The sequence below is a fragment of the Mirounga leonina genome, unplaced genomic scaffold (genome assembly GCF_011800145.1).
Source record: "Mirounga leonina isolate KUSES-001 unplaced genomic scaffold, KU_Mleo_1.0 Mir_488, whole genome shotgun sequence".
Lineage (NCBI taxonomy): Eukaryota > Metazoa > Chordata > Mammalia > Carnivora > Phocidae > Mirounga > Mirounga leonina.
Genome location: NW_023270777.1, coordinates 11,173,160 through 11,187,162, shown reverse-complemented (window position 1 = coordinate 11,187,162; position 14,003 = coordinate 11,173,160). Strand labels below are relative to the sequence as shown.

Sequence of the window (14,003 nt, the reverse complement as noted above, 5' to 3'; positions counted from 1 at the left end):
ATGGGCATCCACTTTCAACCTCTGCACAAAATAAGAGGCACCAGGTTTTCAACTCAGCTCTTCTTGACACCAGCAGAGTCAGCTGCGCTTGGAACCCGAAGTTCAGGGTTCATCGCCCAAGATTCCCTCTGGGTCTCCCAAGCTCAGCTCAGGCCCAGCTCAGCCCTGGGCAGGTACAGCACGGCCCCGCCCCGGCCCCGCCCATCCTGGCCCCGCCCCGCCCCCGCCCATCCTGGCCCCGCCCCGGCCCATAGCGGCCTCCCAGCCCCGTCGGCCCAGCGGGCGGAACCAATAGTGTCTGGCACTCCGCTCGACGTCGTCCGTCCGGACTCTGAATCCCGGAGCGCCGGGTGCACGAGGACGCTGTTCTCCGTGGGCTTCCGGGCGCACGCAGTTCTGCCGCCGCCGAGAGGGCGGAATTCCCGGTGCTGCTGCGGTGTCTGTCGGTGCCCCGGGTTCAGCCGCCACCATGGGGATCCTGGAGAAGATCTCCGAGATCGAGAAAGAGATCGCTCGGACGCAGAAGAACAAGGGTGAGGGCCGGCCTGGCGGGGCCTTCCTTTCTGCCCGCCTCAGTTTTCCTGTCTGTAAAATGGGGGAACAACTCCAGCGATAGAGCGGAACGGGCTCGAAGGCAGCAGAGAAGTGCCAGAGACGTGACCAGGTCTCGCAGCGCGCTGGAGGCAGGCAGGACCAGGCGGGATCCTGGTCCCAGCGCTCTGGTCTGATTGCAGACGGTCGCTGTGAGATCGGCTCGGTGCCAGACCAGGTGCCCGATAGAGAAATCGCAGCGCGCAGCCAGCGTCTGACCCAGAGAGAGGCATGGTCGGGCTTCAAACCCGGGTCCCCTTTTGTCCTGGAAAGCCCAGGAGGAGACCTTTCACGGGTATAGCCTCACCCAGCATCTCGGGAACGGAGGCCATCAAGACTCGAGCCTGGCGGACCTGGGTTTGAACTCCAGCGCCACCCGTACATGCTGTGAAAGCTTGGAAAGTCGCTTCGCCTCTTTGAGCCTCAGTGCCCTCATCTGCAAATGGGGATCATAATCCCCGTCTCATCTTAGCTCACAGCTAAATTAAACTAGATAGTGTGTGCAAAGTACTAGGCACATGGTAAGCATTCTGTATTTAAAGTACCCCCGCGCCCCGGGCGCCTGGGTGGCTCAGTTGTTAAGCGTCTGCCTTGGCTCATGGGATCGAGCCCCGCGTCGGTCTCCCTGCTTGGCGGGAAGCCTGCTTCTCCCTCTCCGCTCTCCCTGCTTGTGTTCCCTCTCTCGCTGTGTCTCTCTATGTCAAATAAATAAATAAAATCTTAAAAAATAAAATAAAATAAAGTAACCCCCCCAACATAGATAGCACATAATAAAGGATCAAATCTGGAGTTAAGATTGTAAGGGCTGGAGGAGCTCACAGGAGAAGAGCAGTGGGGAGAGAAAAATGATGACACCCAAGAAGGCTTCCAGGAGGAGGTGAGACTTGAACTGGTTAAGGGGAGGGTACTCCCGGTGAGGGGCGCTGCTGAGGGAAAAGCATGGCAGTTGGGGTGAGCATGGTGTGTTCATGGGGCAGTTCTAGATCTAGAACAATCTAGATCAGAAGGAGGGTCTGGAGTAATGGGGGATGCAATTGGCCTGGGTGGGTGAGGCCCGGTGCCTAAGCAGTCCTGCTGTGGGGTTGCAGAGGTAGGAAGCGGGGAATCCTAGGTAGCTAGTCTCAGTGTCTGTCCTTCCCTGGCTCTTGTTTAGTTCTAGAGGCTGAGAAGTTGGGGGACCTCATTCATTCATTCATTCATTCATTATGTGAATCTTCCCCAAGCCCTTACTATCTTCTAGGCATGAACACAGCAGGCACATCCTTGCCCTTACGGAGCTGACCTTCCAGCAGATAGTCTTTAAACGAATAACCAAATAAACAAGATCGTTTCAGCCAGCCATAAATGCTGTGAAGACAAACGAGGTTGATCTAACAAGAGTGTGGGGGGTGGGAGTTGGGACAACCAAGGTAGAATGATCAGAGAAGACCTCCATGAGGTGGGGACATCTGAGCTGAGACCAGAATGAGAAGGAACCAGCCATGCAGAGATCTGGGGCAAGACTGTTCCTGGCAGAGGAAGGAACGTCGCTGAGGCAGGAACAGACTTGGCTTGTTCAGGGATCTGAAGGTCTGGGGCTGGAGTGCAGTGATGGCAAAGGAAAGGGCCAATCATGTAGGGCCTTGTAGGTCATGGGAAGGTGGCAGCTGTGTTCTCAGGCAGTGGGAGCTAGTGGAGGGTGTTAAGCAGGGGAGAGACATAGTCTGATTTCTGTTTTATTTATTAGAGCACAAGCAGGGGGAGTGGCAGGCAGAGGGAGAAGCAGACTCCCCACCGAGCTGGGAGCCCGACATGGGGCTTGAATCCAGATCCTGGGATCATGACCTGAGCTGAAGGCAGCTGCTTAACTGAGCCACCCAGGCATCCTCTGATTTCTGTTTTAAAAGTTCCCACTGGCTGCCCTGTGGAGTATCATCTACAAGGATCGAGGAGAGTAGCAGGGAGGCTTTGGCAGTGGTAGAAGAGGGGATGTAAAGATGATGTAAGGATTAAGACCTAGTCCTTCCCTTCAGGGGTGCTCAGAATCTTATGAGCTGGGATGACAGGAAGGATCAGATGAACCTGACACTTGCTGAACCCATTCTTGACCACTTGTCACGGCCATCAATTCACTCCTTCCCTTGTAGACATTTCCTGAGTACTTGCCCTGTGCCACCAGAAGCCGGGATCCTGCCCCATTTGAGTGAGGGAAGTAAAGAAACAAGATAGTTTCAAGTAGTGATCAAAGCCATGAAGACAATAAACAGGATCATGAAGCCAAGAGGAAGGGTGGGGGTTGCCGTAGATCATAATAATAACCAACAGTTACTGGGTGCTTACCGTGTGCTAGTCCTTGTTCTTAGTGCTTTCTGTAAGCCTTACAAAAATCCAGTGGAGTGGTTTCTCCTGTTAACATCCCTGCTTTGCAGATTAAGAAACTGATATACAAGAAAATTACGTAATTTTTCCAAAGTTACACGGCCAGGAATGGCAGGGTGGGATTCCAGCTCTGGTTCTTCCCTCGGCATGACATTGCCCACAGTCCCCTCTGGCTGGGTAGGGGAGGTCTCTTTGAAGAGATGCCATCTGAGCTGAGCCTCAAATGTTGAGAAGGAGCCAGCCCTGGGAAGATAAGGTTGCAATGGAAGGAATAGCAAATGCAAAGGTCCTGGGGCACGAATGATGACAGCTTGTCCTGAAGAAACAAGAAAGCCACTGTGGCTGGAATGTAGTACATAAAAGAGAGAGCAGAAGGAGATGTTGGAGAAGTAGCGAGGGGCTAGGTTACCTAGCCCCTGCCCGCTCTTGTGGCGAAGATTTTGTAACACCTCCCTTTACTGTCATGAAATGCAGCTCCCTTTTGATAGTGTAACTTTTATACACACAGAATATAAGAAAAATCAATGTCATGCCCTAATCATAATACAAAGGAAGAGAAAAAAAAAGTATAATTAAAATAGTGTTTATTTCAATATTTAAATTTTGGGGCACTGCCAGGATGCAGTGATGTTACAATGAAGGCGTGAGATGGTTGCACCTCTGGGTGGCATCACTGGGTATGTGGCAGCCCCATGCACAGTGTGATGTGTTGGTGACTCAGGCACCCTACAAGAGGCATCACTGGTGACAGCCTGGGATCCCAAGATGGTGAGCACCTCTAGGTAAAGTTTCCAACAACACATGCTAGAGTCTTTCCTTAACCTGCACGGAAGTTCATTCCTGGAAATTTCAGTGTTTATTGACATTGTAAAAAAAAAAAAGTGTCCTGTGTTTCTACGTGAAACAGAATGAGGCTCTAGGCTCCAATGATCCTAGCCCAGGTTTTCCCTCTGCAGATGTCTTAGGGCTGTGAAAAGTCATATGGAACGTAGGACGACTGATGGCTGTTCCTGACTGACTCACACTTTGTAGGGCTGTGGGCTTCCCTGGTCCCTGCTTGATAAATGCCAATGGGGACTTTGCCATCACACAGACAACAGAAAACATCCCCCAGAATCCCCCAGGGAGTGGTGCTGCCCCCATTGAGAACCACTGACCTGGGATCGCATGGTCTCAATAAGGAGTCTAGCTTCTATCCTAAATGAAGTGAGAGGCTAAGGGGGCCTTTTAAGCAGGGGGGTGTTTTCTTCCCCGATCTGGTTCTGCTGTTTCCAACCAGCATTTGGTTGTATGTGGGGGCACACCTGACCCACGGGGCTTGGAAACCCTGGATACTTACCTCCCGTCTTGCTTTACATCCTGTAGCCACTGAGTATCACCTGGGCCTGCTGAAAGCAAAACTTGCCAAGTATCGGGCCCAGCTTCTGGAACCGTCCAAATCGGCCTCATCCAAAGGAGAGGGTTTCGATGTCATGAAGTCGGGTGACGCCCGCGTGGCACTGATTGGATTTCCCTCTGTGGGTAAGGTCAGTGATGGTCAGCATGGGCCTTGGGGAGGAAGCAGCTGTCCCAAACACGACTGTCTAGTGCCGCCTCTTGCTACTTTTCTGAATTAGCTCCAGGCTCCCGAGGAGACCCAGCCTCCCCCAGGATTGGGTCCCACCCCTTTATCATCCTGCCATGGCGACCATCGTTGTCTGTGTGGGGGAGAAGTGTGGCCACTCAGTCTCAGACCCATCCATCATGTACGAACGTTTACTCAGTGCGTACCCTGTGCCAGGCTCTGGGCCGGGCGCTGGTCGTACAGCAGAGAACAAGATAGTTCTGTCCAGTGAAGAGGCTGCTCAGATACAGGCTGAGGGAGCAATGACCAGGTGGCCTGGACACGTGCTGGTGGAGCAGCTTTTATTATTTATTTATTTATTTATTTTTAAAAGATTTTATTTATTTATTTGAGAGAGAGAGAATGAGAGACAGAGAGCATGAGAGGGAAGAGGGCAGAGGGAGAAGCAGACCCCCCGCCAAGCAGGGAGCCCGATGTGGGACTCGATCCCAGGACTCCAGGATCATGACCTGAGCCGAAGGCAGCCGCTTAACCGACTGAGCCACCCAGGCGCCCCTGCTTTTCTTTTCCCCTCTGCCTGGATAAGGGGTGTGTGTATCACAGGAGGTGGGGATCGGTCTGCTCCCTATCTACACAAACACAGTGAAGGTGGGCTTATAGCTACACTGGCCACTGGCATGTTTACTTCTCCAATGTTGTCTGTCCCATTCATACATTAGAGTTCCGTCACCTCGTAATGCCTGCCTAGAAGCCCCACTGTGGTCATAGTGTGATCAGCAGTCTGCTCCTTCCCTCCCGTGCCGATCGCCCGTCCTGGAGCTGCTGTTTCTGGAGGACGCATTCCTCCAAGTCAGCCCAGGGGCTCGAGGTTGTGGGTTTTAAAAATGCCCAGCAGCACTGCCATTTACCCTCCGGAGAAGCTCTAGCTAACTCCACGTGGGGACAGTTAGGAATGTCTCCGAGCATCTGCTCGCGGGATGCTGTGTCAGCACCGGGCAGCGAGCTGGGCCGCGGACAGGTTAGAGGAAGACCCCAGCCTCGGCGTCAAGGTCCGCGGAAGGCTTCCTTCCTGGTGGCTTGTAGGTGCTTCTTACTTTTTGGGAGCATTCGTACCCCAGTTGGACATTATTATCAATACCCATCCTGATGCACTGTCCCCTTGCCCTCCATCCGTGTGGGCTCAGGACACACAACATCCTTTTAGTTACCATCCAAGCCAGGTAGGATGAGGAGGGGAAAGTTGCTGGAAACGAGCCACTGCCGTCCGTGGCTCTTCCTCCTCCGGGCCGCTAACAGTTCATCCAGCCGACACCTCGCAGCACTCGGCGTCAGACCTGATTGCCCGTTTGACACGCAGCTTCCTGGCCAGTGCTCAGATCCCTGTAGTGACGGGGTGCTTATGACCCCTCAACTTGACAAAAGCTGGACACGGAGCAGCGCAGGGGCCTCCTGCTCAGAAGGAGCTGACGCCCGCGCTGCAGGAGCCCCTCGGTCCCCTGGGACCGTCCCCACGTGTGCCCTCCGCCGGCTGAACCCCCTCATGGTCTTCAATCCTGGCAGGGTTTCCAGATCCCTCTCTGTCTCTTTGGCCCTTTCTCATTTTTCCCCAGTTCTGTATGCTAGAATTTCCAAACACAGAAGAGGTAAAAGAACAAGTACAGTGTACCCGCTCTCTGAATCCATCGATTTTGCCAAATTGCTCCATCTCTTCAGATTTATGTCTGTGCGGGTGTAGGGGGTTTTGTTTTTGTTTTTTGTTTTGTTTTATTTTTTTTTAAGATTTTATTTATTCATTTGAGACACAGAGATACAGAGAGAGAGAGTGAGCAGGGAGAGAGGCAGAGGGAGAGGGAGAAGCAGGCTCCTCGCTGAGCCAGGAGCCCGATGTGGGGCTCGATCCCAGGACTCTGGGATCATGACCTGAGCCGAAGGCAGACGCTTAACTGACTGAGCCACCCAGGCGCCCCTTGTTTTTGTTTTGACTGACCCATTTGAGAATAAATTACAGACCTCATGCTACATGACCTTTCACCCCAAAATATTTAAGCTTGTATCTCTAAAGAATAAGGATATATTCCTACTTAGCCACAAACTGTCACACCAAACAAAATGAACAGTAATTTAGGAATGATCTAACGCCTGGACCACATTCTAATTTCAACACTCACCCCCAAATGACCTTTGTGGCTGGTCTAGGCTGTCTGGGACCCTGTATGTGTTCTCTCCACCTGCTCTAATCTAGAATGGTCCCTTTTGTCAAGATCCTAATTTTAAAGAGACCAGACGGTGGTCCAACAGAAAGTCCACAGTCTGGAGCTATCTGCTGGAGCTATCTTCCTCGTGGTGTTTTTAGCTTGTTCGTCTGTTCGTTGTATTCCTATGAGCCTAGAGTCAGGTAGGAACCCAGGACTTGTGACCAGGTTCCACATAGGAGCTGGGGTGGACCTCATTTTGTACCATGCCAAAAACCCCTGACCACTGGTTGCATTTCCAGAATGGCTTAGGGGGAGAGATGCCCTGTCTCCCTTCTGCATGGTTGTGTTAGCCTCCCCCCCCAAGCCCAGACAACTGGAAAGTCCACTGCAAGGTGCTGCTACCATGGCTTGTGGAAGTCAGGCCGTCAGCATCCCCTTAGTAACCTTGACGCCAGTGAATTGTCCTTGCCTGGGAGTTTTGTTAGCTGCGGTACGATGTCAGTTTTCCAGTTCTCCTCCTCCTGCCTCACTAATTAGCTGATGTTTGTCTGGGGAGTAGCGCTTTCTCTCATCGGTGTCAGCTCTTTGGTTAGCCTGAAAAAGTTCCTGGAAAGGCAGGACGAGTGCATGTGTGCTGCCCTTCAATGACCAGCAAGATGTTGGGGTCAGAGCTGTCCCGCAGGGTGACCGGTAACTATTTTTAGGCTTTCATTCTTGGGGCATTGTTATGGACATCATCGGTTTTCACCTGTTCTGGATTTTACTTCCAACCCGCCAAGGGCTTCTTTTCCAAGCCCAGGCTCGGAGAAGTGCTTTGTTTACCAAGGGTTGTGCCCTTGAGGGTCTGGCCCTGCGGCCAGATCCCACCGCCCTGCTGGGGATCTGGGCTCTCCAGCCATGGGAGGGCCAGGCCTCCCCCTGCAGAGGCCAGACAGGGTTGGCGTTTCCTCCTGTTGGCCTGCAGCAATGGGCACTCAGGGTCTCGGCAGCCAGGGCTCTCAGGGCCACCCCACCTGCCCATACCTGTCTGCCCCACCAGGTTTTTCTCTCTCCTCAGGTTTCTGAGAGGCCCCCCGGGCGGAGAGTTTCTGGATTTGAGGCCAGTGTTTCTTTGAAGGTGTGAAGGTTGGAGTGAGAGGTGCCCCCAGCCTTCCTGGTTGCCGGAGAAGCAGGGCCAGGTGGCCTGGTCACAACTGCATCTCAGGCTGTTTGTTCCTGGTGCCCCGCTGACTAGGCTGCGGGGGACAGGAGGCCAGGGCTGGGTTTCTTCCCCCTCTGGCTCTACCCACTGCTTTGCTGGCCCTCTGGGCCACTGCATCCATCGCTGTGGTCTCGCCACACTCTGGTCTTGGCCTACCATGTGCCTTCTCATCTCCTTTCACCCCATGCAGCCCCCCACAGTGGGGAGTGAGCAGATGGCTAGCGTGCATACGAAGGACTTGGACGCTCTGGAGGAAGAAGTTTCTTGCCCCGGGGGAGCCCGGTCTCTCTGACTCCCAGCCAAGCCACGGGTCTGGTCCCACAATGTACCGTGGCATGAGCGTTCCCATCTAGATCCTTCCCAGCTCACCCCTTCCTGCCTGGCACTGCCTTCTCCTGCCAGCTGGCTCTGTCTCAGACCATGTCTGTCCCCTTGCACATCTCACCCCGCCCTGGGTGAGCAGCCACTTTGAGTGCCATGGGCTGTTGCCCGCTTGAAGTTCTCTGGGGCCCAGGAGGGGCTGGTGGGTTTGGTGGAGCTAGGGCGGGGGCCCCGATTTAGAAACCAGTTCCCTGTGTCCACCTGAGACAGGCCTTGAGGCCTCCAAGGAAGGGACTGGCCCTCTGGTACCCCACCCGCTCTCGGCAGGGCCAGAGGTGACATTTCCGGCTGTCTTCTATCCCCACGCTGAGGCTGAGGAGTCTCTGTGTTGCCTGCATCCGGCAGGCTCCTGGCCCGTGGGAAGCCTCCCAGGAGGCTGGGACTAGACTCCTCACTGCAATGACCTCCTTTTTCTCCTAGTCCACCTTCTTGAGTCTAATGACCTCCACAGCCAGCGAAGCCGCATCCTATGAATTCACCACCCTGACATGTATCCCTGGGGTCATCGAAGTAAGTTGGGGTGTGCTGGATTCCAGAAGGGGGAGGGGTGTGTGCTCGGGTTTGCGGTGGTGTGGAGGGATGTGGTGTCCATGCGGAGGGAGACGGCTCTGAACTGAGCTGCTTTGCCCCAAAGCCCTGGCACTTCAGGATTCTGGCTGCTGAGACCCCAGAGATGCCTGACTGGTTCCAAGAGTCGGGCCGGCCCATGGCAGCTCTCCTTGGTGCCCCACTGTGCTCTGCTGTCCCACACCGCCCCAGCTTGGGTCACTTGTTGCTGGCTGGCCGGATCCCTCTGGCTCCCATGAAGCTTCAGAGCCTGGGGCAGCTGGGGTCCCAGGGCCTGGAGCCTCCATGCTGCAGGGACATTTTTGTGGAGTGCTCTTACCATCACTGAAGACCCACTGTGGTGGGATCGTAACACCTCGAGAGCCCCTCCCCACGGCTCCTCAGCTCGCGGGAGAGGGTCTTTGCCGGGCTGGAGCGGTGAGAAGACAAGGCTTGGGCCTGGCCCCGGAGGCTGACCCCAGGGTTTCCCACAGCCCCTGCAGTGCAGGCTGTTGTAGGGCTCCTGGGCTCAGGCAGGCCCTTCCTGCAGGGACTCCTCCCCTGACCTTCTCTTCCCCATTCTAGTATAAAGGGGCCAATATCCAGCTCCTGGACCTTCCTGGGATCATCGAGGGTGCAGCACAAGGTAGGAGGTGGGGACAGGAGGGTGGGAGACAGGGTGGCTCTCAGCACCCCGGCCCACCCTTCCAGAGGGTTTTGGGTACTGGCCTCACTGTTAAAATCGGACGTGGCTTCGGGCTTGGATGGGTATGGGGAGGCTCGCAGCCTCTCACACTCCTCCGGCCTCGTACTGTCCTGGCTGGCCCCATCTGAAAGCCCAGGAAACCGAGGCCCCTCGAGGTGAGGTGACTTGCCCAAGGTCGCATAGCTCGCCTGACAGGTTTGAATTCGTTCTTCTACTCCATGGGCTCCAGCGCAGCCCTACAGGGAACCCTGCAGGGAGCGGACACCTATCAGCTGTGCTTCTCATCCTGGAGCCCCATCCTTGGTTGTTTTGGTTTTATGTGTTCTGAGATGGGAACATGCCCGTGGCTTCTGGGGGCGGCCCGCAGGGGGTGCCCCGCAGCCTCGCAGAGATGGGAACCAGCTGATGGTTCTTTGGCAAGCGCCAGGCTGTGTGCTGGCCACTGTCTCAGTCCTCAGCTGGCCCTGTGACTTAGCGAGTGTCACCATTTCCTTTTCATAGCTGGGAGGAACGTCAGGGATGATAGGTAAAGGGTCTGCCCTGAATGACTATTGACCCACCAAGGGGCAGAGCTGGGGTCGGCACCTGCCTCTCTGGCTCTGTAACCCCGGCATGGCTGGGCAGCAGGGCCTCCTCCCTGCGGGTCCAGTTGCTGTCTCTGCCCTGTGCCCTCCCATACCCCACCGTCATCGGGGCAGAGTCCTGCCTACTTGGACTGGGGCAGGGGGAGTGGTGATGGTCCCCCAGGAACCTGCTGTCCCCGCTAGCATCGTGGGGCCTGTGAGTGGTCTGGCCACGGTGAGGGGAGTGTGCGGGGAGTGTCGGGAGGTAGCTGGCCCGTGAAGATCACCAGGCCCAAGTCCCTCTTTCTCAGAAGAGGGAGGCCGGTCATGGCTGAAATCTATACTACCTAGATCCTAGTGCTGTGACCTTGGCAAGATGCCTGGCTTCTCTGGTGGTCTCATAACCACAGGGTCTGATCTTTATGTGGCAGTTCCTAGAGCACCTCTTCCTGTGGCGTCTCGTGTGATCCTTTCTGCAGCCCTGTGGAGGGGGGGTGGGTTGTCGCGCCCGTTTCCAGAAAGGGCACGTGTGTTGAAATCCTCAGGCCACGCTAGCTTTGTGATCTTAGGCAAGTGAGTGAGTGTCTCTAAGCAAGGTCTCGGTTTTCTCATCTGTACAATGGGTGCTGCTGCCTGCACAGAATCGTTTTGAGGATTAGGTGAGGAAATGTTCACGAGGCCTGCCGCACGGTAGGGGCAGGGGGAGAACGTTACTTCTCCTAGGGTGGCGATGTCAGATTGCCTCTCTCTGCGCGTCTCCATGAGTAAAACACCACGTGGATTAAAGAACAGCGCCGGGGAGAGCCCAGCCCAGGGCTGCCACGTGGCAGAGACCACGGCGGAGCTGTTAAGGACAGGAGTCTGGGGCCCTGTGGGCGGGGGGGCGTGCCTCTGTCACCGTGTGACCCCATCTCTTCCCCCCGTCCAGGGAAAGGCCGTGGCCGGCAGGTGATTGCTGTGGCGCGCACGGCTGATGTCGTCATCATGATGCTGGACGCCACCAAGGGAGAAGTGCAGAGGTCCGCGGGGTGGTGTGCTGGGGGGGCAAACTGATACATCTGGGGAGGCCCCTGGGCGGGCTCGTGGGATGCTGTGGCTACCTCTGCTGTGTCCCTGAACTCGCGATGGGTGGCCCAGGGGCTGCTTGGGCCCCTCCCCCTGGCAGCAGTGGCAGGCCTGTCCGCAGGCTAAACCCGTGCGGTCAGCCTGGAGCATCCTCTCGGAGAGGCTCGCATCTGGCATGGAGGCGTCTGGAGGCTGAGGACTGCGCTGTGCCGGCGGAAGCCTCTGCCACCGGCCCCCAGCTGGCACAGGCTGTCCTGGCTCTGGCTCCTGCCTGCCGAGGCTGAGGTGCCTCAGTTGCTGCCCAGAACCCACCGGGAGCCCAGCCCCAAGCAGCAGCTTTATTCGTGCCCTGACCTGCTGGCTGAGGGGCATAGCGGGCCTCCCTCTGTGGCTCCAGAAGGTCCAGAGGCTCCCCCTCTGCAGCTTTGGGTTGTTGGGAAGGAACATTCTGGGTTCCTAGTGGTGGGTAGGAGGGCACTGGTCTCCCTCCGGGTGGGCAAGGGCTTCCTGTGGACCATGGAAGCCATCCGGCCTGCCTCTGGGCACTTGTGGAGGCTCATGGGGGCTCTACCCAGGTCTCTGCTGGAGAAGGAACTGGAATCAGTGGGTATCCGCCTGAACAAGCACAAGCCCAACATCTACTTCAAGGTGAGGCCCCTCACCTGTAGGCCAGGCCTGGGCAGGTTTGGGATGATTGCCGCTGCCCCTTGGTGAGCAGCTCTCCCTCCCTCTCTTCTCCAGCCCAAGAAAGGTGGTGGCATCTCCTTCAACTCAACAGTCACGCTGACCCAGTGCTCAGAAAAGCTGGTGCAGCTGATCCTGCATGAGTACAGTATCCTTTCCAAAAGCAGCAAGGGAGGGGCAACGTGAGACAGAAGGCCTTGTGGCCCAGGATGCTAACAGACCACACCCCAAGCCACCCCGGATCCATCCGAGCAGCCACCAGGAAGGCTGCAGCCCGGTGACATGGGGCACTTCCTGTCCCCTTCGCCTCCGTGCTCACCAGGCTGCAGGCTGCCTGGGCCACAGCCGTGTACTCAGCAGGGCCTTCCTGACTCCCTGCCAGGTTCTAGGCACTGGTAGCCAGTCACATCTGGAAGGAAGGTGAGATGGTGAGGGAAACAGCCCCCAAGGACAGAGTTCCTGGCCTGGGGAAGCCTCAGGGAGAACCAGGGGCCTGGCTGTTCACTGCTAAAGTAACGTTGGGGGCCTAGGTGAGTCTCTGGAGGACCCTGGAGGACGGGGCAGAGCCCCAGAGGTAGAGGAGCTCAGCATATGGAGAACTCACCATGGGACAGGCTGTCTGCGAGGTCGTGAGGCCCCTGTCGCCACAGGTATGCAAGCAGAGGCAGGGTGGCCTCCAGAGGAGAGCTTTGCACGGGGGAAGGTGGGTCAGAGTGGTGCCTGCAGACAGTGCTCTTGGCACTGAAGCCTGGGGTTCCACTGAGGATTCTGGCAAGTACATTTTTCTTCTTGCCTAACTGTGAAGATCGAAGGCACTGATTGAAACTTTACATGTTCTGGTTCCTTTTGAAAAAAAAAAAAAAATGAGGGCACTCCCCAAGCTTTACCATCTTGTACAACCTCCGAGGCAGATGGCCTCTGAGGTCCCTTGCAGCACTGTGTGTGTTTCTTGGCTGGCCGTTCCGGCCCCTCCGCTGCGGGGACACGAGGAGCTGCAGGTGCACAAGTGACCCTTAATCCGAGCCCCTCAGAGATCTTCAACGCGGAGGTGCTCTTCCGAGAAGACTGCTCCCCGGACGAGTTCATTGATGTGATTGTGGGCAACCGGGTGTACATGCCCTGCTTGTATGTAAGTGGCACCAGCCCCCAGGGTGCGCGTGCGGGAGGGAAGCTCGCCAGGCGCCGACCCGGATGCAAGGCAGCCTTCCCAGAGGAGCAGGAAGAGCCTGGGGCTGCCTCCACCCTCGCCTCCCCTGTCCCCTGGGGGCTGCGTGAGGCTTGCACACCTGTCTAGCTTGACACCGGGGCTCTAGTCCTGCCTTCCCTTCTGGGCGTGGACAGCGGCCTCAGGCCCCTGCAGCCTTTCCCCATCCTTGAGGCGGTAAGGAAGGGAGGACATGGGCATTGGCATTGCGCCGAGGCCCGCAGAGGGAGGAACTGTGGGCCGAGCCGAGGCACTTGGGGACCCATTTCCTGCACTACTTTGTTCCATTCCTTCCCCAACACCTACCTCCCCGGTCTCAATCCCAGGTTTATAACAAAATCGACCAGATCTCAATGGAGGAAGTGGACCGCCTGGCCCGGAAGCCCAACAGTGTGGTCATCAGGTGAGCTCTCGGCTGCCCTGAATCCTTCGGGTATGTGAGCTCATCAGGGCTCCCGGGCACCTTGGGCCACGCAAGCCCCCCATGTGCGCCCGGGGCAGAGGAGACCATCTCAGTAACGGCTTTGACCTGGTCCTACCCCGGATCGGCCTGGGCAGAGTGGGTGATGTGCGGTGGGCTCTGCTTAAGAAAACAGAAGGGAGGGGCGCTTGGGTGGCTCAGTCGTTAAGCGTCTGCCTTCGGCCCAGGTCATGATCCTGGGGTCCTGGGATCGAGTCCCTCATCGGGCTCCCTGCTCCGCGGGGAGCCTGCTTCTCCCTCTGCCTCTGTCTCTCTGTCTCTCATGAAGAAAGGAAAGAAAGGAAGGAAAGGAAAGGAAAGGAAAGGAAGGAAGGAAGGAAGGAAGGAAGGAAGGAAGGAAGGAAGGAAGGAAGGAAGGAAAGGAAGAAAGGAAGGAAAGGAAGGAAAGAAAGGAAAGGAAGGAAAGGAAGGAAGGAAGGAAAGGAAGGAAAGGAAGGGAAAGGAAGGAAGGAAGGGAAAGGAAG

At 56.3% G+C, this 14,003-nt stretch overlaps 1 protein-coding gene across 1 annotated transcript in view; it reads left to right on the top strand.

Moving 5' to 3' along the window:
- The first annotated feature begins 361 nt into the window (after nt 1-361).
- Nucleotides 362-14,003, top strand: part of DRG2 (developmentally regulated GTP binding protein 2) — a 19,936-nt gene continuing 6,294 nt past the window's right edge. The window contains exons 1-9 of the mRNA XM_034989741.1: nt 362-533; nt 4,315-4,475; nt 8,711-8,800; nt 9,422-9,482; nt 11,034-11,124; nt 11,746-11,818; nt 11,912-12,002; nt 12,886-12,983; nt 13,385-13,461. Of these exons, the coding sequence (XP_034845632.1) occupies nt 470-533; nt 4,315-4,475; nt 8,711-8,800; nt 9,422-9,482; nt 11,034-11,124; nt 11,746-11,818; nt 11,912-12,002; nt 12,886-12,983; nt 13,385-13,461 (806 nt within the window). The 5' untranslated portion in view covers nt 362-469. The remainder of the gene's footprint in view (nt 534-4,314; nt 4,476-8,710; nt 8,801-9,421; nt 9,483-11,033; nt 11,125-11,745; nt 11,819-11,911; nt 12,003-12,885; nt 12,984-13,384; nt 13,462-14,003) is intronic.